Genomic DNA, 24,002 nt, shown 5'->3' on the forward strand with positions numbered 1-24,002 from the left:
AAAAGGACCGTCTGCCTCAAGAAAGGCAGCAAGACTCTGACAATTCATTCTCAGACCTCCACGCACATACAAAAGGGCTAGTGTGCCAGGTCACTCAGGCATTGAGGCAGTACCTGGGGCCGTGCATTAGCCACATCCAAGTCATGCAAGGTCACATCTTGGATGATTTCTTTCTTTTTGTGCACATCCCCTTTTGGCAAGGGGACATACTCTTCAGCTTCAAGGTCGAATTCTGTGGCATAGGTATCACACCTGCCCTGCCTCTGCAAAAAGAGAGAAAAATGAGTGCCTGGTGAGTTTTCACTGCCAAGTCCCCAAATGGCACAGGGCTAAGTGAGATAAAGGTCTCAGTTCCCACTGCAGGCCTGACAGCCTACTTGACAAACTCCAAATATGCCCCACTCCCTTGCTGCCAAGAGAAGGGAGTTATCTGCTCATCACTGGGCTCCAAAAACTGGGTTGAAAAACACCTGATACTTTCTCCCAAAATCCTTTTTCCCTTCTTTCTTTTAACTGTATGCAATTCCTGATAAAGGGCAAATCCAGTAGATTAACTGGAGGCGGAGGAGCTGCTCAGACTCTTTTGTAGGTGAGTGATTTATTGTTGATATGAAGTATTATGCCCATCCATTAAACAGTGAGGAACACTGTACAGGACCCTGAAAATCAGATAGAAAAGAATGCCAACGAATGCAGCGTTCCTTCCCACATGCATATATCTTGGGAAGAAAATACCAAAGAGATAAAAGGAAGATTAAATACACTGCACATTTCAATTTGAAAATGACTAAAGTTGTTTTGGTTTCTCACCCTGTCCTCCCCCTCTGAACAGGTTTTAGTATTTTTTCTAACAGACTGCCTGTTTTAATCGTGAGAAGGTTAAAGAATGAAGATAAAAGGAAGGCAAACTTTATTATACATAAAGGGCCACTAGTTGACCTTCTATCAGCCTCATAACAGACACCAGCCCCTCCCCACACACCCCATACCCTCTGAAGAAAACAACTCCCTTGTCACGTAGGTATTCTCACGGCAAACAAATCAGGGACAATGCTGTGTCCCAAGGAAGGCATTACCTTCACAGCCCCACTGTTGGCTTCTATGTAAATCACATCTCCAGCCTCTACTCGCTCTTTCTGCAAACTTTCAAAAATGCTGGGGTCCAGCTAAAAAAAAAAAATGTAAATCAGAAGTGTAATACATATTCCATTTCCTTCAGACACCATGTAAGGTACCTTTTCGTAAGGGATCTGAGGTAGCTAGCAAGTGCATGGAGAAAGGCTGTTCTGCATGTGCATGTATACTGGGACCTGCAGGAACGTGAATGCATGAGTACCACACAAGAGACTGGCTCGGGGACTAAGCACATCAGGGAGAGAATAGGGGGGCCAGCATACCTGCATCCCTGTGTAACAAGCATGAGAGGGACACATGGGACACCTACTCTTCTCTTTCCCTTGATTCCAAAGGCTGTAAACTGGCAGCAGCGTTTTTATAAGGATGGTCCTGGCTGCCCTGAGATGGGTGGGCCCGGCCCCCACTGTTCACAGGACCACACGCCCTATCACCCCCTTGAGATCATCATCCCTGCTTCACTCCTTCATTTGCCTCACCTCAGGTGGGGTGGAACTTTCTGCAACTGAAGTACCTGCCAGCACCTGCTTATCAATCTCAAGGCTGGCATCTTGCAGGGCCTATGATTTTGGATAAGGTTCTCAGTTCTAAGTTTCCTCATCTATTGCACCCTGGTACAATCACAGATGTATATAGTAATTCAAAGAAAAGCATAAATGAGAATATTTCCCAAGCCTTTTGATTCACATCCCAGTGTTTGTGCCCTTGGGTCTGCCTGCTTGTATCTCCAGGAAAGGAAATAAGCAGATTTGGGGAACTGTTGCTTTTCTCCAGATTCTGGTGACCCTCAGTGATTAACATTCTAGGACAGTTGCCTTTGTAAGGATTCTGTAGTTAAACATAAGTTTCTCGAGGTCTTCATGGAGAGCTATGTGATATAATGTAACTATGGTGGAAAAAAACTTGGGCTTTGCCCCAAACAAAATTAAAAAGTAACAACCCAGGGCTTGGTGAAAGAAGCCAGATACAAAAAAAGACATACACTGTATGTTCCATTCATATGAAATGTCCAAAAGAAGGCAACCAAAAGTAGATTAGTAGTTGCCAAGGTCTATAATTGGAATGGGGAATGACTGTAAATGAGCAGGAGGATTCTTCTTGGGGCGATGAAAATGTTCTGAAATTAAGATTGTGGTGATTGTACAACTGTGAAAATACATTAAAATTCCTGAAATTGTATACTTAAAATGGGTGAGTTTTATTTAAAATGCTATCTCAATAAAGCTTTTAAAAAACTACCACCACAGCAGCAAACCCAGGGCTCTGCCTCTCCTTGGCTGGCTGGGGACAGCAGCCCCTGGCAGAACTGCTGTGAGCCTGCGCGCCTAAGGACAAAAGTGGGTGAGGCCCTCAGGTAAGGCCTGGCACGAAGGGGTTAGGAGTACTAACGGCATTCTCATTGCGAGGACTCAGAAGACTCCTTCAGACTTGAATATCCACCAAGTATTTGAGCACCTTCTATCCAAACATCTTGCACATATTCTAAAAGTACCTAAAAGTATTCATTTTGGAAGAAAAATTTCATCTTCTCCTCTACATTATTTTTGTAAAGAAGCTGTACAAAGCAGCATTACAAATAGCTGAAATTTAAACTGTATGCCTTATTTTATCTGTCCTACATTGCAGAATATACTTCTTTTTTGCCTCAAGCATTTTTATACCGGTTAATTTCCCAAATGAATTGACTGAAGATGTAATTACTGGAAAGGTGGCAGATGCTACTAAGAAATCTAATTAATTCAGAATGGAAGTGACAAGGGGTAGGTATAAAAGAGATATTTGCAGAGGCAAGCTCCTGAGATTGAAACCCTGTTAGGAAAAAGAAAAATGGCCCTTTGAAGAAGTGACATTTTTATGATCTCCATAAAGCAGTGACCAAGAAACAACCTTAGAGAATCAAAGAACCATAAAATCGTAGAACAGAATAAAGATGGAGAAATTATATGGTCAATTTCCTGCAGTTTATAGATGAGAAAACTGAGTCCCAGAGAGCTCAACTGACTTCCAAAGGTCACACAGCAAGCTGGTGGGCAGACGGCACAACAGTTAGGGCTCAGAGGGTCAGCTCTGCCACCTGACTGGCTGGATGATCCCAGGATAACCATGTAACCTCTTTATGAGCCTTCATCTGTAACATGAGGGAAATTACACACACACACACACACAAATATATATACATATAAAGTTATGAATGACAATAAATGAAATGTTTGTTGAAGCACTTAGTCCAAGGCCTGGCACATACAATATAAATGAGAGCTACAATGATAATATTTATTAATAATAATAAGGCAAAGCCTAAAATCTGGACTGTTTCATTTCTCCAAGTGAAGGCTCTCACGATAACATTAACAGCTATCATTCATTAGGTAACTCGGTGCCACACCCAAAGCCATAACCCTGAAAGACAGGCAATTATTATTCCCATTCAACAGATAAAGAAACTACTATTCAGAGATTAATGCTACACAGTTGTAAGTTTACAAAGTCAGGGATTCCTTTAGGACTTAGACTCCAAAACTCATGCTCTTCCCCTAGAAACTCTACTGCCTCCATCCTAAAGACTTATAGGACAGGTGGCTGAGGAGTCTTGGAGGGCTATCCAGTGTCGCCATTCTGGCCTCTCCACAAAGCCCTGTACTGAGCAGAACCAGCCACTGAAGCGACCACAGGTTCCTGACACAAGCAACTGCAGTCAGGATTCTGCATGTGGCCCCTGGGAAGTCCATCCATCATCTTTATACAACTCTCATTTGATTACTCAGTGCTGTTTCTTTCTATGAGCATGGGCATTGATAACTGGAAAAATTAAAGCCCAGGTTCAGACCCAGCCCAGCGTATTTGACACATGGTCATAATATGGGACATGGAACGGCAGAGGTAGTTTCTTGACTTAATCACACAGCTCACGTTTTAACATGAAGAGTTTCCTAGGAGTAAGTAAGTAAGAAAAGAACTATCTTCCTTGAGTTCTCCCATGTGCAAGCCCTGTGCTAGGTACTGCTTTATACACACAATATCCTCAACCAGTTCTGTGAGAAATCAACACTTGCAGTGCACAGGTCAGGACACCGGATGCAGAGAGGCTACAGCACCTGCCCAAAGCCACAGTGCTGGTAGGGTCAAGAGAAAAGAGGCCACAAACATGTACTCACTTTCAACTGTTTGGTTCCTTTGGCTGTTTTGAGTCCTATGATCACATGGCTAATGGTTTTGCCATATCCTCCCATGGGATTCTCTGTCTCACACGGAGTTAGCTCTGTGACTTCACCTTCATAAACTTCCTTGGTCTCCTTTATTCGCAGCCCTGGAAGAGGTGGCAGAGGGGTCATGGTGAGAAGCAGAATCTTTTCTCTCACACTGAGAGCCCAAAACTTCCATGTCACCAGAACTGACAAATCAACTTCAATAATGTACATACCAGGGTGTCATGATGGGTAAAAAGGCAATACAAACATATCAATGTAAATCAGAGGTACTATTAGAAATGCAACTTTTTTTTTTGAGACGGAGTCTTGCTCTGTCGCCCAGGCTGGAGTGCAATGGCGCGATCTCAACTCACTGCAACCTCCGCCTCCTGGGTTCACTCCATTCTCCTGCCTCAGCCTCCCAAGTAGCTGGGACTACAGGCGCCCGCCACAATGCCCGGCTAATTTTTTGTATTTTTAGTGGAGACGGGGTTTCCCCATGTTAGCCAGGATGGTCTCGATCTCCTGACCCTGTGATCCACCCGCCTCGGCCTCCCAAAGTGCTGGGATTACAGGCGTGAGCCACTGCGCCTGGCCTAGAAATGCAACTTTTTAAGGGAACTTTCTGGGTTCAAATCCAGAACTAGATAGACAAGTTATAATTCTCAAAATTGTCTGCTCCATTTCCAAGGGGGTGAAATTTACCTCTAGCCTTTAATCCAGTCTCTGAACCCACACCATTCTATTCCACCAGAACAGTGGCTATCAAAACTCCTGTAGCCTTGTTTCCTGAATTTTTGACTCTCAAAGGAAATCTTAAAACCAATGGAATAACTCACTACACACCCTCTGACACTATCAAGCCTGAGCAGGACATAATAAAATAATTAGGTATCTATGTCAACAGTGGGTAACACTCGACCCTGCGAGGTGTTATGGCCTCTGGCTCACTGCGTAGTCCAAGAAGAAATACCCAGCTGTCATGCATTATTTGCAATGTGTTGCTCTACAATTTTCTTTTTTTTCTTTTTCTTTTTTTTTGAAATAGAGTCTCGGTCTGTCACCCAGGCTGGAGTGCAATGGTGTGATCATGGCTCACTGCAAGCTCCGCCTCCCGGGTTCAAGTGATTCTCCTGCTTCAGCCTCCCAAGTAGCTGGGATTACAGGCGTGCATCACCACATCTGGCTAATTTTTGGGTTTTTTTCTATACTTTTAGTAGAGACAGGGTTTCATCACGTTGGCCAGACTGGTCTTGAATTCCTGACCTCAGGTGATCCACCCATCTCGGCCTCCCAAAGTGCTGGGATTACAGGTGTGAGCTACCACGCCCAGTTGCTCTACAATTTTCTAAGTCCATAACACATTAGAATATTGCAAATAAAGGTAAATTTCTCTCCAAATTCTAAACATCATCCCCATTAGCTCTTTAATAAACATTTGTTCATTACCCAAGAATCGTTGTTAAATTAATTTTTAGAACATGATCTCTATGTTCATTACATGCTTTTGCATATAATGGCTCTGCTTCCTGAACCACTCTTTTAAGCTTAGGCAACTCCTCCTTGCAGACTCAGTTTAAAACTTATCCCCTCCCCCTTCACACATCCTTCTTCCTCATCCTCCAGATTGTCCCCATGGTGACCTGTGTTTCCACTGGCACAGCACCAGCACACGGCAATGCCGTAACTTGCAGACCTTGCCTATCCCTCTGTAGACTGCCCACACCTGAGCTGAGGGCCTAGCACATTGGCAGGTACAGTGAATGGATGAATGAATGAAGTCACTAAGAGTGAAGAGGTTGTCATTAGGCAGACCACCTATTAGTAATACCCAAGAAACGAACCTGCAGATACATTTACATGTTCTATATGGTAATGGCCTGAGAACTCTAAGGAGTCAGTCATGTAATGTTATAGCCTGTATCACCGTAACACCCTCAACCTCAGCACTAAAAGTCAGGCATAACTGAACTATACTGTTAGAAATCAAGACTACCATTAACTTGGGTAAGGAAGGATGGCAACCGGGAGTGGACATGAAGGGTACTTTGGAGTTCTGGCAACATTCCCTTTTTTTATTGGCTGCTGGTTTCATAGGTTTTTACTTTACAATAATCCACCAAGTTATGCATTTATGTTCTGCACATTTTTTGTACATATGCACAAAATTACCAAGTCTACTTTAAAAAAAAATTTAAGTAAATAATACCAGTGAGACCCAGTGAAGTAAGACCGCTGATGGCCTAAGTTTAGGAAATACTACTCTAAACCTCTGCTGGAGCCTATGGTCATGGTTCTCAACCTTTAGGTCCACCTGAGGGGCCCCTATAATGAATCATGCCCTGGCTGTACCCAGACCACTTGCTTCCAAATCCCAGGGGATGGGCCCCTGCCATCACTATTAGTTTAAAACTCTGCCCTTGATTCCAAAGTACAGACACAGTTGAGATCCAGTTATCTAAAGAATAAATGAAAAACTATTCAACTTACAAATGTGGAAACATAAACTAGTTCTGACGGCAGGGTGGCATGATAAGGACTTGGTGTTCTCACCATTAAGCTACCTCTGTTCTGATATGGAAATATTCCAACGGCACTAAGAAACACTACCTATGGTGTCAGGTACACTCAGTAACTTCTCACTTTTAAATGTGGTCATTATCTTATCATTGGGCCGTTTGCCTTCTTTACCCCAGAAACCCAATCAGGACAAAGACTCTCAGATATTAAAGTTAAGGAAAAGTTTTACTCTACCTTCATTCCATCTAATAGCCTATAAATGGAAGTTTTGGAATAGCCCCAAAAGAGAGGACTCATTTCATTTGTGCTTTACCAAATTCTTAGTTCCTGAACATCAATCTGAGACAAAAATTCTCCAAACAACATGAATATATCAGAACATTGTGGTAAACTTGGAAAATCCTGTACTTTAAAAGTGAACTTTGATTTTTTAAAAATCAAACCTTTTATATCCCACAGTGATAAATTCCTTCAAATGGAATGCTTACTTATATTTACTGTTAGATGAATGTGCCATGAAATTCCTCAAGGAGGGGAAGAAAGACATTCCCGTCTCTCACTAGCCCCCACATTTGTTTAGAAGTTGCTCTGTGCTGACAAGCAGGCGGGGGACGTGGGTGACGGACAATGAAACCTGCTGTTAGCCAGGAAAGGGGTTGAGCTGGCGCTGTCTCTGGCAACGACAACACAAATGACACAGGTTTCATCTGCTGGCTCAGGTTTCTAAATCCCTGACAGGGACCTTCATCACATCAAGGAAATAGCACAGACTCCCTGCTTTTTATTTCTGGTCAGCTTATTGCTTCCTCCCCACCCCCTCTCCCAACTTCACAGAATTCAAAGGCAGAGGAAGATGGGCAGGGTTCCTTTTTAAAGATAGTCAATGGTCTGCCTTTTTATTCTCTGGTAGGATCAAGAAATTTCTTTTCACCTTGCTGTCATCAAAAGAATGATACTGTCCCCTCCCCTCAAAAATGGCAAATTACAAAACAGATGCCAAGGAACTTATCTCTATTTTTCTGAATTTTAAAGCATTTGTTACCTTTAAGCAATGCAAACACATACATACACCCATGTGAAGACAGTTTTCACAGATTTTATCAATATCAGAAAAACATTTTTTAAGTAAATAGAACATTTAAAAAAAATACTCGGGGACCAGGCATGGTGGTTCACGCCTGTAATCCCAGCACTTTGGGAGGCCAAGGTAGGTGGATCATGTCAGCCCAGGAAACAGAGATTGCAGTGAGCCAAGATCGTGCCATGCACTCCAGCCTGGGTGATAGAGTGACACCTTGTCTCAATTAAAAAAAAAAAAGTACTCAGATATTTGAACTAGTTGTAACATCTTACTGTTCATCTCATCTTTATTATGAGTTAAATAAAATCATGGGCACATGTTTAAAAAAAAAAAATACTCAGAAGATTTTAAACCTTAAAGGAGTCCTGCAAATCATTTCCACTGCTATTCCAAATATAATGTAAAAATCCACAAAGTACACTGCATGTAATTACATGGGTTGAACCTTACAGATACAGACGCTGAGCTAAAGAAGCAAGACACAAGGAACACATAAAGTATGATTTAGATAAAGTTTTAAAAGGGCAAAATTAAGCCCCATGGTTTAGAAATACACACATGTGTGTACAAGGTTATGGTGATCACATAAACCATTTCCACACAATTATGGCACATTGTGAGTCCCACCTGGGAGAGGAAGGGGTTGTGACCAGGGAGGGACACACGTCTGAGGTGCTGGCCGTGCTCTATTCTTTCAGTGGTGACTGTATAAGCCTTTACTTCATAATTAATGTTTTACATACTTCTCCATAAGTCTATAATATCTCCGTTTAAAACAAGCACTGGGATGGGTGTAGTGACTCATTCCTGTAATCTCAGCACTCTGCCGGGCCAAGGCGAAAGGATTACTTGAGGCCAGGAGTTCAAGACCACCTGACACAGTGAGACTCCATCGCTACAAAAACAATTGTTTTTTTTTTTTTGAGAGGAGTCTTACTCTGCAGTCCAAGCTGGAGTGCAGTGGCGCAATATCACCTCACTACAACCACCGCTTCCTGGGCTCAAGCAGTTCTCGTGTCTCAGTCTTCCGATTTTTTTTTTGACAGAGGGTCTCACTGTTGCCTGCTGAAGTACAGTGGTGTGATTTCAGCTCACTGCAGCCTCGACTTTCCAGGCTCAGGTGATTCTCCCACCTCAGCCTTCCCAGTAGCTGGGACTACAGGCACACGTCACCACACCCAGCTAATTTTTGTATTTTTTGTAGAGACGGAGTTTCACCATGTTCCCCAGGCTGGTCTCTAACGCCTGGGCTCAAGTAATCCGCCTGCCTTTGCCTCCCAAAGTGCTGAGATTACAGGAACCACCATGCCTGGCCTCTCTACGTAAATTTTTTTTTTTTTTTTGAGACAGAGCCTCTCTGCTGCCCAGGCTGGAGTGCAATGGCACAATCCTCCGCCTCCTGGGTTCAAGCAATTCTCCTGCCTCAGCCCCCCAAGTAGCTAGGATTACAGGCGTATGCCACTATGCCCCGTTAATTTTTTGTATTTTTAGTAGAGACGGGGTTTCACTATGTTGGCCAGCCTGGTCTCGAACTCCTGACCTCAGGTGATCAACGGCCTCGGCCTCCCAAAGTGTTGGGATTACAGGTGTGAGCTACTGCACTCGGCCTACATAAAAATTTTAAAAAATTAGCTGGGCGTGGTGATGTACACCTGCAGTCCTAGCTACTCGGGAGGCTGGGGCAGGAGGATCTCTTGAGCCCAAGGAGTTGAGGCTGCAGGGAGCTATGGTTACACCACTGCACTTTAGCCTGGACAACAGAGTAAGATCCTGTCTCTAAAAAAAATTTAAAAAGAGACAAATGTTTTAAAAATAGATAAGTAAGATAGGCACCAAACCCAGGCGTGATGGTGTACACCTATAGCCCCAGCTACTTGGGAGGCTGAGGTGGAACAATCACTTGAGCCCAGGAGTTCAAGGCCAGCCTGGGCAACAGAGTGAGACCATGGCATGGCACTAAAACAAAATAAAATAATTAAAATAAGCACCAAAAAATCCAATATTTCATGGTAAAAATAATATATTTCCAGGCAGAAATACTTTGCAGTTTTAAAAATATTCAAATCACGGCACTGAGGAAGTGTTAAAATTATAAAATAAAAATAAATCTATTCTAAGTAACACAAAACTTAGCCACTGGACACAGTTCATAATCTCTCTGGTTAAGAAAAATAGTCACAAACTTCAATGCTTATGGGGACCTGGTCAGAGGGACCCGCTCAGCTCCGCCTTCTGTGGGAATGAAAGCTGCTTCAAGGAGGCAGAAATGAGCACTTTATGACACTTCCTTATTGCTAAATATTGACAACTAGTTCCAAATTTAGAAAAAATACTTCATAAACCAAACATAGCATATTTTTTAGCTAAAGACTTCTGTTTTCAGCTGAGCACGGTGGCTCATGCCTGTAATCCCAGCACTCTGGGAGGCCGAGGCAGGCGAATCATGAGGTCAGGAAATCAAGACCATCCTGGCCAACACAGTGAAACCCCATCTCTACTAAAAATACAAAAAGTAGCTGGGTGTGATGGCACGTGCCTGTAATTCCAGCTATTTGGGAGGCTGAGGCATGAGAATTGCTTGAACCCCGGAGGCGGAGGTTGCAGTGAGCTGAGATCACGCCACTGCACTCCAGCCTGGCAACAGACTCTCTAAAAAAAAAAAAAGACCTCTGTTTTCTAACTGCTTCAAAGTCTACCCACTTTTCTCACTCACTCAGAACTTTCCTGAGCACCCACTATGTGCCAGGAACTGTGTTTACAGAGACAAACACTGACCACTGTATCCCCAGAAGACACTGAGTAAACACCCAACTGCTCCCTCCCATTCTTCCCCATCTCCAAAAATGGCCAAACCTGGGAATTTTCCTCGACCCCTCTCTTTCTTTCAGCCCCATATCTAACCCTTTAGGAAATTCTGTCAGCTCTACCATGCAAACATACCCAGAATCCAACCACTTTGCACTTCCACTGCCACCACCCTGGTCCGAGCCACTACTTTGTCCTGCTCAGACTCCTCTCTGTCCTCACCCCCCTTATTATCCACTCCCACTCTCACCCTAGCCGGAGGGGTCTGGTAAAAGCAAAACCAGAGCACAGGGATACCAGCACTCTCTAACTACTTCTCCTTTTGTTCAGTGTAAAATCCAAAGCCATAACCATGGCCTACAGTCCTACCTGATCTTACTCCGAAACTAAACTTCATCAGTCTTAAAGTTTCATCATTTCCTCAAAGTTTTCTGGTAAATTTCCTTCTTAAGAATACTTACTTTGGTTTGACAATGAAAGGGCCTGGAAACTGGTACAGGCAATCTGACCAGTGTTCATAACCCACGACTCAGCAGGCAAATCCTAGAAACATACTCGCACATGTGCACAAAGACACATAAAAGGATGTTTCTAGTAGCCTTGTTTTTAAGAGTAAAAGCTGAAAATAAATCTAAATGTTCAAAAAACAGAAATGGCTTAATAACTGGATTTTTATGCAACAGTTAAAAGAAATAAGCTATTTCTATAAGCAGATCTGAGGGAAACCAGGAATTGCCCAGTGCTGTACCAGCAGAAATAGGGCCAAAAGACTACCCCAGAAGTCCCAGCTAGCAAAAGGCAAAAATTCAAGACAGAAGCCATTTTCTTCTCACAGAAAATCTTCAGAGCAACGGCTCTAGAAATGAGACAGATGTCGGATCAAACTAGTTCTGCCATTTACTAACTGGGTCACTAGCAAGTTACTCTCACAACTTTCTGAGACTGTTTCTTCAAATGCGAAATGTAGATTGATAATCTCCCCTCAGGGGAGGGAAGGCCTGGCTCATCACTGGCACTTACTATGACAGCCTGAGGCCCTAAGAGTTTGGCGCCATAAGCCTCTAAGATCTGCCAGTCCCCATACAGTCTCCTCACTTTATGACAGGCCACAACTCTTCTGGCTCACCATCCAGGACCAGGGGTATTCTGGCCACATGGCACACAAAGATTCTGGCTTGAATCCAAAACCTTTTAAGTGGATAGTCACCTCTAATGGCAAAATAAGGCTTCCAGGAAAATACGACTCATTAAAAAAACACACTTTTAGACACATCTACTTATTGCATGAAGCCCAGGCTCACAGCTAGGGTCCATAGTTGCTCCAATTGCTAAGGCACTTCAATTAGAAAAGCTGGGGTTTTGTTTCATTTGAAAAATAATGCACTAAGTGCCAAAAGAAAAATAGCAGTGCCACGAATACCAGACATAAAGGCATCTTCACTGCAAAGAGGCTTCGGTGCACAGGCTTCAGGAAGTGAGACCAACTCCTCCCACAAATGTGACACTACTTACCAATGGCCCTGCGGAAGTTCTCCATCAGCACCTCTGTCTTCTTGATCTCAGTTGAGTAAACTTCACTCCCCACCATTGGGCAGAAGGGGACCTTACTACCCAGCTCCTGAGCAATAGCCAGAGCCAGAGCTGTCTACAGAAGAAAGCAACGGAAACACAGTTCACAGTCCTGAAAACATAAACAATTCACAAGCACATGCTACAGAACCACGAGGAACTAGGAACAGCATGTTTCACAAATGTTTGATGACTTTTGTGGACAGTCAATTTAAATCATAAATGGCATCTCTAATGTTCCCCATAATTACAAGCTATCAATCACTCAGACTTATCCAGCACAGGCCCAACTCCAAATGCCTCACATGATCCTCACAACCAGCCTATGATATAGACACTAGTATTCTCCCCATTTTATACATGAGAAACCGAGAGACATTAAATAACACAATGTAAGTACCATAATCTAGAAAATGGCAGTGCAGATTTAATCTCTGGCAGCAGGACTCCAAAGATCATGTCATAATTAGAAGAGTCTACTCTTCAGTATCCACAGGGATACCAAAATCCATGGATGTTCAAGTCCTGGTATAAAATGGCAGGGTATTTCCATATAACCTATGCACATCCTCCTGTTACTTTAAATCATCTCTAGATTACATACAATACCTAATAAAATATAAATGCTATGTAAATAATTATATTGTATTTTTAAGTATGCATTATTTTTATTATTGTATTTTTATCTTTTATTTTTTTTTCCTGAGTATTTTTGATTTGTGGTTGGCAGAATCTACACACATGGAACCCACAGATAGGAAGGGCGAACTTTATAGTCATCCAAAATTGTTCCCTCAATATCAATACGTGGCTCTGACCTAATTGCTCAGAATACACCACTGCATCTTTGAGATACCTGCTTTCCCTTTTTACAAATACAGGAAAACACCAATCTACAACCCATCAGAAATAATGAAGGAATGAATGAACTGATTGTTCATTTTATGTTATGTAGCCCATAAAGAGTGAAGAAGGATATCTCAAGTAGGATTTTGAAGCTATGAGTTGGTCTTAACAAGTTACACTTAAACACGCCCTGTGATAAACTACAAATTGATTTTTGGTAAGATAATTACAGTTGACAAATGCTAAACAGAACCAGACTTCACAGGTGTATGGTCAAATGTCAAGTATGGCAAGCAAACGCTTTAAAGTTGGTACAGAACTGGGCAAGGCCATGGCCTTTGAATGCCATTTTCATCTTTCCTCATCTCTGAAACAGGAGCACAAGTAAGGCCAGCTCCCCAGGTATATGGGCTAAGAAAGAAAACAAGCTTGTTACTGAAGAACAAAGTGAAACTATGAGACGGTGTCTTAAAATTAACAGTCAAGATTCCTCTCAGATTTTGTTTTCCATGCCCTGTTGTTGATAGTTTTGAGGCAGTAAGCTCTGGTGGAGAATCAGTATATAGCATAGTATAAAATGCACTAGCCAGGAACAGAAAGATTTAGTGCTGGTTCTGCCACTAATTTTCAGTATGACCTTGGGCAGTCGGCAAATCTCAGGTGCCCGATTTCCTCATCTGTCAAATGAAAGTACTAAAGTGCCATGCTAGATCACAAGTGGCAAACTCGTTGCTCACAGCCTGGTTCTGTTTGGCCTGCAGTCGCACGGTGACCTTCAGCAAGGCCAAGCACCAGGGGCTCATGGCAGCCGCGCCACAGCGCACCCAGCCACTTTCCTCATCCCCGCTGCCTGCCTCATTAGGCATCCGCACTTGTGAGCCCAAGGCTGACACCTTAAAAACTGGTATTCTTCTAAGAGCAAAGGAAAAAAATCTCTGGAATGTGAAAGGGCACAATGAGAGGAGCAGCACTCTAACAGCAGACTCCCTGTGGGGCCACAGGCTGGACAGGACCACCATCTAACTAAACTCCACCCCCTTCCCAGTCACTCCTCTTTCTCTTCCTTGTATCCCTGCCAGCCCCAATTCCCTACCCTCGGTTTTCAACTTCAAAGACAGTGACCACATCCAATTAAATGGCACTCTCCCTCCCTTTACCTAATACAGAAGAGATAAACATACTTCCATTAAAATATGATAAATACTTGGTTTAAAAAAAAAGCTTCACATGTGTCTCATTTCCTCCATTTAAAGGCTTCCAGAGGGAAAGTATATGACATGGCTACTATTCCTACACCTACTACAGAGTGCTGCGCAGACCTCATCGAATCTCCCCAACTAGCCTATGACCTTGATCATCTAGTCTGTACTTTATAGATTAAGAAACAAAACTCAAAAATTACCAACACACCCGAGGTCAAACCACAAGCAGCAGCACTAGGATGCAAACCCCAGTCTCCAAAGCCATTATTTTTTTGTACTCACCCCATGTGAGTGACAAGTGGCACAAAAAAAAGAGGTTTCCAAAAGAAGGTTGAAGAAATCTCTATTTTTCAATCTCATCTGAATATCTCCTTTTTCTAAAACCCAAACCCATTATTAACAGTGTGAGGTCCTCAAGAGTGGAAATGCATATGAACCATGCATTTGCATCTCTAAAATAAGCAGTATTCCTGCCTGTCACCCAGTTAAGTTGGCTAAACTTCGGGACCCTGCAGCAAACCATTAAGCAGAAGTCACCAAATTCCTTCATACACATTGGAAGGGAGTGGACAAACTTATAAGGTAATACCACACCGAGCACTTCTCATATTCCCTGAGAGGAAAGCGATACAATATTACCAAAACAAATGAAGGACATATGCTTCTAGCAATATGGCACACTGGGTCCACTGAAAACCTCTCCTCTTACAAAACACGTGTGTCTCGTTTCCTCCATTTAAAGGCTTCCAGAGAGAAAGTATATGACATGGCTACTATTCCTACACCTACTACAGAGTGCTGCATAGACCTGTTCATAGAATCGAATAAATAATAACATTCAGAGCAGTAAACCACTTGCCTTGAAAGTTCGGAGACTGTGGATACAGGAAAGCTCAGCAAAATATAGCACTTAGATAGAAACCCCTGAATAAAACCAGGACCGGGTGCGGTGGCTCACACCTGCAACCCCAGCACTTTGGGAGACTGAGGCAGGTGGATTGCTTGAGCCCAGGAGTTCAACACCAGCCTGGGCAACATGGCGATACCCTATCTCTACAAAAATAACAAAAATTAGCCAAGGCATGGTGGTGTGCACCTGTAGTCCCAGCTACTCAGGAGGCTGAGGTGGGAGGATCACCCCAACCCAAGAGGTAAAGACTGCAGTGAGCCGAGATCACTGCACTCCAGGCTGGGTAACAGACCACGGCACTCCAGCCTGGGTAACAGACCACTGCACTCCAGCCTGGGTGACAAAGTGAAACTGTCTCAAAAAACAAACAAACAAACGAAACCTTACAATTAAAAAAACAAACATAAAAAGAGGACTCTTGAAGGGCCACACATAAGTAGAAAAGGTGGGCCATAACAAAATACACCTGGGGGCCAGGCACGATGGCTCATGCCTGTAATCCCAGCACTTTGGGAGGCCTAGGCAGGTGGATCACCTAAGGTCAGGAGTTCGAGACCAGCCTGACCAACATGATGAAACCCCATCTCTACTAAAAATACAAAAATTAGCCAGGCACCTGTAATCCCAGCTACTCAGGAGGCTGAGGCAGGAGAATCGTTTGAACTCGGGAAGCAGAGGTTGCAGTGAGCCAAGATCATGCCACTGTACTCCAGCCTGGGCAAGAGAGCGAGACTTCATCTCAAAAAAAAAAAAAAAAAAAAAAAAGGAAAGAAAGAAAAGACATTATAACAATTCATGCAGTGTGTAACCTTTGATTGCATTTTGATATTCTGGTGTTTTTCAAAAAGCCGAAAACTGAAACAACTTGGAAAGATGTTTTCTAATTTCTATCATCTATATTTTCTTTTCATTAAAACAATTTAACTTCGTTGTCTTTGAAAGCACATTTGTTAACTGCTCATGGAATCATATGATGAGCTGCCAGACTCCTTCATCTTTGTGATTTCTCTACCGCAGTTGATATGGTTACCTACTCCTTTCTTTAAAGGTTCTCCTTCCTTGGTTCCTGAGACACTATTCTCTGCCTGGCTCTGCTCCTCATTTTTTAAAAATTAATTAATTTAATTTTTAATTGACAAAAATTGGGGGAATATAATAGCATTAGCAAGGTGGGTCTGATGATGGCATCCTGGTCATGTAGGAAGACATCTTTACAACTTACTTTCAAGTGGTTCAGAAATAAACTAGAGAAAAAGCCAATGTCACAAAATATTTATAACTGGCTATCTAGTTATAGGGTATAAAGGGGCTCATCACACTATTCTTTCAACTTTTTTGTAGGTTCCAAACTTTTCAAAATGAAAAGGAAAAAAATACTCAACAGACTGAATTAATCAGTCACTTAATCACAGCTTAAGAGACAATTAGACCGAAACAAAGATCTAAAAGAAATTACCCATAATTTGGCAGAGTCAAAAAGGTAACAAATATGAGAGGCCAAAAGACAAAGAGGCCAAAACAAGAAGCTCTAGTCCAGGGTTTCTCAGCTTGGGTCTATGATGTTTATGGCCAGATAATTCCTTATTATGGAAACTGCTCTGTGCACTGTAAGATGTTTAGTAGCATCCCTGGCCTCCACCCACTAGATGACAGTAGCACCCCCAACCAAGTTGTGAGAACCAAAAATGTCTGCAGACATTGTCAAAGGCCCCTGGAAAGGCAAAATTGCCCCAGGTTGAAAACCACTGCAATCTTAACCTCATCTCACTGGAGTTCCAGAAGGAGACAACAACGAGAATGAGGAAAGGCAATGGCTGAAGAGATTAACGCTGACATTTTTTTTTTTTTTTTTTTTTTTTTGAGACGGAGTCTCGCTCTGTAGCCCAGGCTGGAGTGCAGTGGCCGGATCTCTGCTCACTGCAAGCTCCGCCTCCCGGGTTCACGCCATTCTCCGGCCTCAGCCTCCCGAGTAGCTGGGACTACAGGCGCCCGCCATCTCGCCCGGCTATTTTTTTTTTGTATTTCTTAGTAGAGACGGGGTTTCACTGTGTTCGCCAGGATGGTCTCGATCTCCTGACCTCGTGATCCGCCCATCTCGGCCTCCCAAAGTGCTGGGATTACAGGCTTGAGCCACCGCGCCCGGCCCATTTTTTTTTTTTTTTTAAGACGGAGTCTTGCTCTATCACCCAGACTAGAGTGCAATGGCGCGATCTTGGCTCCTTGCAACCTCCGCCTCCTGGGTTCAAGCGATTCTCCTAAGGCTGACAATTTTCCAGAATTGAGCAGAGACATAATACTCAGATTCAGGAAGCATAATTAGCATTAAGCAGGATAAACAAAAATTAATCCACTCTGACATATCATAGTGAAACATCAAAACCAAAAACATCTCAAAAACATGCAGAAAGAAGAGTCAAAACCCTCAAAATTAGACTTCTCAAAAACAACAGAAGCCAAAGGAGCAAATAACATTGAAAGAGAAGTACTGTGAAATAGCACAGAAGAAAATATCTGTCAACTGAATTATACAGCCAACATAACTCTTTTTCAAAACAAGGGTAACATAATGAACGCAAACCTGAGAGACTTTCCACCAACAAACTTCTAGAAGGAATTTCTAAATTATTTACTTTAGGAAGAAGAAAAATGGAGGGAAAGAGAAGGTCTAAGATGTAAGGAATTGCAAGCAAATAAATGGTAAATGCGCTGGACAAGCTAATGTTGCCTGGAGAGAGGTAACTGAAGCTCACATCTGTATGGCGCTTTACAGTTTAAAAAAACTGTTCACAATTTGCTTTTATATAGGAAGAGAAAAAACTGTTCACAAATACAACACTTCTTCCCCTTGTAAGACACCAATATAAGATACATGATCAATAATCATTTCAAAATTATAATGCAAGTCATTATCTTACAACCGATCAGTTTAATAACTGCTTGAAATAGGTAGAGTATGCTTTTGCTCAGAAAAGTTAAGGGACCTGCCTCAGGTCTCACAGCGAGTCAATACCAGAGCTGGAATTTAAAGCCCATCTCTTTTCACACACAACCCCAAGCTCCCACTTGCTCACATCAAGCGGCCCTTTTGAAGAATAAGCAAGCTCAGATTGGGAACTCTGGTGAATTTCAAGTATCTGGCCAGTCCCCTCACAAATCCCAAGAAGTCACACGGTGTCCTCTGCCTGAAAGGCCCTTATCTTCCCTGTAAAGCCAAATCCTCTCCTAGCTCTGAAGGGAAAATGTCAAGTCTCAACCCTTCCAGCTGTACCAGCCCGCAGTGCTGCCTCCTGCTCAAATTCCAGCTGCATTTAATATTAGTCAATACCTCAAAGCTGAGCACTCATACTGAGTCCTCTTGTGCTGTCATGATTTCCTTTCTTTCTGCCCTGGAGAGACTGTAAGCCCCTTGAAGATAAAAATCATGTCTCTAATTCTCGTTTTTCTTTTTTTCATCTCTCACACAGCCACAATAGCAATGGGTAAAGCTAGCATTTGGAAGAACGCTTGTTGACTCATTTTTTTGTCCCCTCAAATAAGATGTCACTCAGAAAATCTTTATGAAGCCCTAGGCCAACAGAAATGTATTTCCACAGCAAAGGAGACTTGAAAGAGATAAAGGACAAATTCTAGAGACAATGAGACCCCTTCAAGGACTTCATTCTCTCTTCTCTGGAGGTAGGCCAGGATAATTTGAATTTCAGAAGCAGGGATTTTAGATACACAATTGTATTATTGCACATTAGTTTTAAAAACATACATATAACCCATTTAGCTAAACAAAGACTAGTTAAGACATGAATTCAATTTGGCTTAGACACTAGGATCATTCTCTTGGGTAGATTTAAAAAATGAGAGAAAATGAGTACCTTGCCAGTTCCAGGAGGTCCTGCCAACAAGACAGCTCTTCCAGCCATTTTCTTGCTTTTGATTAATTCTACTATGACGCCACATGCCTACACGCCACAGTGGAAAGAATAAATCAGTATTAAAATATTTCACAAGGGGAAAAAACTCAGTCCCTGGCCTATACAATTCACACACTCATCCAACTAACACTGAGTGCCGGTGCACTGCAGACACCATTCTAGGTGCCGAGGGTAACGGAGGCAAAGCAGAAAAGCCTTGTACTTGTGAAGCTCATGTTTTAGGGAGGGAGACAAACATACAAACATTGCACACGTGATCTTCATTACCACTATGAAGAAAAAGGGATGATGAGAGAGAATCAGTGGCTAGAAAGTGATCCTGAAATGTCTTTCTGATGACATTTAATTTGATATGTGAACCTCTGGGAGAAGCAGGAGTCAGTGTTACAGGCAAAGAAAACAGCAAATTCAGAAAATCCAAAGCAGAAACGAGCTTGGCATATCCAAGGGATAGAAAGGTTGCAGTGACCAAAGTATGGTGAAAAAGACCACGAAGATGAGGTTGAAGAGGTAGGCAGCAGCCAGAACGCAGAACAGGAACGTATAGTCTGTTGTAGAGTTTGGATTTTACTCTACATAAATAATAGGAAGCCACTGAAAAGGTCTTGAAGACTACATGTCATGTTATAATTTGTTTTTAAAACATGGTGCTGGCTACTGTATGAAGAATGCACAGTATGAGTACAAGTAGAACACTGATTTTTGGCCCAGGGTACAGGGATAGACGCCAGGGGCCCAAATACCTCTTGAATTTGGGAACAAAACTGTGTTTATATTCATATACATTTTTTTCCAGGGAAAGGATCCATAGATTTCATCAAATTCCCAAAGTAACCTACTAAGCGGTAAGAATCAATGACATAGAGTACTAGCTGGTCATCAGTGAACACTGTAAATACTGATTGTGAAGTTAAGCCTATGGCACTATTAGATCCATTGAATATGTTTTGAATCCTCAAGATTAAATTACTTTATCATCTGTTAGTATATTTTAAATACATTATAAATCTCTGAATTTTATTAACCATTTGCAGTACACGTGTGTATATATACATACACATATTCCATAAATGGGCTATGGACCATCATATATTTTAGAATATTTGACTATAAGGGGGGAACACTGAGAAAGTTACACTAGCTGAGCATCTATATCTCAAGACTGCATAATATAAGGTTTGCTACACTGATTTAATAACTGAATATGTGACTATCTAAAAGGTGCTCTTCTCTCTGGGCAGTGACCACACTGCCAGAGTCTTGTGAATACATCTTATCTCTTCTACCTCTATTCCTCATGGACAGTGAAGTACCTTGGTCTCACACTTATGGCAGCCCCTCAAAAAATATGTCAGGACTACAAGTGCCTGCCACCACGCCCAGCTAATTTCTTGTATTTTTAGTAGAGATGAGGTTTCACCGTGTTAGCCAGGATGGTCTCAATCTCCCGACCTTGTGATCCGTCTGCTACTGGGGAGGTTGAGGCAGGAGAATGGCATGAACCCGGGAGGTGGAGCTTGCAGTGAGCCAAGATGGCGCCACTGCACTCCAGCCTGGGTGACAGAGTAAAGCTCCCTCTCAAAAAAAAAAAAAGTAAGGAATATGTGTGGGTATACTATATCCATCCCATTTCCACTTCAGTTACCAAAGCACACTGCCCTTAATAGAACCTAGAAGATATTCTTCAGATGCTACTTTTTCAGATGGAGTCTCACTGTCACTCAGGCTGCAGTGCAATGGCGCAATCTCAGCTCACTGCAACCTCCGCCTCCCAGGATCAAGTGAGTCTCCTGCCTCAGCCTCACGAGTAGCTCAGACTACAGGCACATGCCACCACACCTGGCTAATTTTTGTATTTTTAGTAGAGACAGGATTTTGTTATGATGGCCAGGCTGGTCTCGAACTCCTGACCTCAGGTGATCCACTTGCCTTGGCCTCCCGAAGTGCTGGGATTACAGGTGTGAGCCACTGCGCCCAGCCCAGATGCTATATTTCTAAACAGATAAAAAGCCTAGCCAGGCGCGGTGGCTCATGCCTGTAATCCCAGCACTTTTGGAGGCCGAGGCGGGTGGATCACCTGAGGTCAGGAGTTCAAGACCAGCCTGGTCAACATGGTGAAACCCTGTCTCTACTAAATATACAAAAATTAGCCGAGCATGGTGGTGGGCGCCTGTAATCATGGCTACTCACGAGGCTGAAGCAGGAGAATCACTTGAACCCGGGAGGCAGAGGTGGCAGTGAGCCGAGATCGCACCATTGCACTCCAGCCTGGGCAACAAGAGCGAAACTTCATCTCAAACAAAAACAAAAACAAAAACAAAAAAACCTACTATGATCTTTCCATACAACCTTGTCATATAATCCTCAGCACTGAAGCTCTTTGGGAAACTCAAGGTAGAAGAGACTTTACAAACCTTGGATATGTGCTTTTATTTACAGACCAGGACCTCTTCCATCTATTCTCCCTCAGTTTCCACTCCAACTTCTCTCAGGTGAGATAAGCTTGAATTCTAACATTTAAAAAGAATTGGAAGGGTCTTTAAATGATCACCTAGTCTAACTCTCATTTTTCAGGAGGTTACTGATGTGACCAGAATCACACAAGAATCTGGTAGCTGAGGTGGGTCTTAAGCATACAGCATCAGTTAAGAGCATGGACTCTGGGATTAAATACATAGACTTGAGTTAAAATACTCTCCCACTTACCAGATGAGTAACCTTGGACCTACTTACTTGACCTCTATGAACCAGAATTTCCTCACTTGAACAGAGTTCATACTAGTCAATGGCACACATGTTAAAGGGTGTAGGGGTGAAGTGTAGTGATGCCTGCAATTCACCTTGAAATGTAAAAGTGGATTGGGAGAGGGACACATGGAAAGATATATGATAAAGCAGCATAGTAAAATGTTAATCATAGAATTTAGGTACACAGGTACTTACTATACAAGTCTTTCAACTTTTTTTGTATGTCTGAAAACTGTCATACTAACGCAGGGAAGGGACAACTAATTCGTTGGATATGACAAGGCAATGGACACACAGCTACTTAGCACAGTGCTTGGCACATGGAAAGCACTCAACCAATGTTAGCTACTTGCAGTAATAGCTGCTTAGTAAGACAGGGTCAAATACTTCCTTTTTGGAAAGATGATGCTCAAAATGGAAACCCGAGGTTTTTCTTTTGAGCCCTTTCTATTTAGAAAAATCAGGCTAAGAGGCAGTAGCTTAACTTTGTATTAAGTGAAGATTTTTGTACAAGCTAAGGCTCTGCAAAGGCCAAGGGGCATGGCTGTGACCTCAGACAACAGCAGGCAGAGACAGTGGCTATGTCATCATAGAGCACTGATTTGGGAGTCAGAAATACATGTGAGCGCAAATTCCCGCTTTACCATTACTAAAACGAGTGTCAAGTATATAGGTGAAGCGCCCTCTCCCCAACTCAATATTTTCACCTGCCAAAAAACAATAATGTATGTGAAAGTACTTGGCATCACTAGCACTCAGAAAAAGGAGATTTAATTGGAATGGTCAAAAAGGATGCTTGGAGGGATAAATAAACCAGATTGCTCTTCTCCCTAATTCCCACTTCTCTCCCTCAGCTCCCGGGTCCTGGGAACCAAAATGAGCTTTTAAAGTTTAGTCAATTCCCTACTTTAAACCGTCCCACGGCCTGCCAGTGCGTTCACAATAAAATCCAATTTCCTTACCGTGGCCGACAAAGTTCTGCAGTAACTAACCCCACCAAAATAATTATTTTTGTTTATTGATGTATACGTTTATCGTCTCTCACTACACTAAAATGTAACCTCCTATCTTATCTCCCGCTGTATCCCGGGAAATAAGTGTCGCGAATAGAGCTCAGCACGGATTAAGGGGACGGGGTTGTGTGGGTTTCCATTAGTACTTGTCCGTGAGTTGAAGCAAACCGTCAACTGCCCCCAGTGGGTCGTCACTAGTTTTCCTGGGGCGGCCCCTCACCCAGCTCCAGGGCGGCGCCCCTCCCCGAGCCCCTGGCCTATTTTCACTTCCCTGAGGCAACTATGGCGGGAGACCCCTGGCGCGCGCATCCCGCCCCGAGCCACTGACTTCAGCAGCTCTCTCTCCGCAGCAGCCCTGCTTGGAGCCCCCAACTCCCTGGTCCGCTGGCCACACCTCTCGCGCGTTCTCCTGGCCGACGAGCCCTGAGGCCGCCTGCTTGGCCAAGCCGCTCTCGTCCAGCCCCAGCCCTTTCACGTGGCTGTGGGAAGCGATGCGCTGCGTTTTCGTGGTGCTCTTCACCTCCTCAATCTTCATTTTGCGGACGCCGGGAGCTAAAACCAGCGTGGAAAACCAGCAGATAGGACAGTGCGCCCAGCGCCCGAGTTACCATGCGGCCGTTACTAGGGCAATTTGCAAAGGCCCGCCTAGGTTGGCCTTCCATTGGTGGAAGCGGGAACGCCTCCGCTCTCCATAGGCTCACGGCTGCGCCCATCGCGGCTGCTGCTGGAGCTCCAGTCACTCACTTCCGGCTGTGTCTCTGGGTTGGCTTCCCCCGCAGCCGGCGCTTCCTGCCCAGGCTGGGGTCGGTAGCACAGTGGGACCACGCCCCGGATTTGATTTCGGGCTGGGGCGTTGCACGAGGTAGTGGCACGCGGGTACCACTCCTAATCCTTCCGTCCTGTCCATTATCACGTTTGAACGTCATACTCTTACGCGAAGCTCAAGTTATTATTTCCGTTTTGGAAATAGAAGAACTGAGGTTCAGAGCTTAAACTGAGATTGGTTACTAACCAATGTTTTCTGACTCCCAGACCTTTGCATCTCGTCTGGAAAGGCCCA

At 43.3% G+C, this 24,002-nt stretch overlaps 1 protein-coding gene across 2 annotated transcripts in view; it reads right to left on the reverse strand.

The window, feature by feature from the left end:
* Window positions 1-23,640, reverse strand: part of RUVBL1 (RuvB like AAA ATPase 1) — a 42,935-nt gene extending 19,295 nt beyond the window's left edge. Inside the window, exons 1-6 of one of the 2 annotated variants that reach the window (XM_025376232.1) lie at window positions 23,337-23,640; window positions 19,122-19,208; window positions 12,241-12,373; window positions 4,290-4,441; window positions 1,077-1,166; window positions 114-263 (exon numbers count right to left, since the gene is read on the reverse strand). In XM_025376232.1, coding sequence (XP_025232017.1) covers window positions 114-263; window positions 1,077-1,166; window positions 4,290-4,441; window positions 12,241-12,373; window positions 19,122-19,208; window positions 23,337-23,477 — 753 coding nt within the window. In that variant the 5' untranslated portion in view covers window positions 23,478-23,640. The remainder of the gene's footprint in view (window positions 1-113; window positions 264-1,076; window positions 1,167-4,289; window positions 4,442-12,240; window positions 12,374-19,121; window positions 19,209-23,336) is intronic. The other variant, XM_025376231.1, reaches the window with a different exon arrangement.
* Between the last annotated feature and the right edge of the window lie 362 nt (window positions 23,641-24,002).

This window comes from Theropithecus gelada, chromosome 2, assembly GCF_003255815.1.
Source record: "Theropithecus gelada isolate Dixy chromosome 2, Tgel_1.0, whole genome shotgun sequence".
Classification (NCBI taxonomy): domain Eukaryota; kingdom Metazoa; phylum Chordata; class Mammalia; order Primates; family Cercopithecidae; genus Theropithecus; species Theropithecus gelada.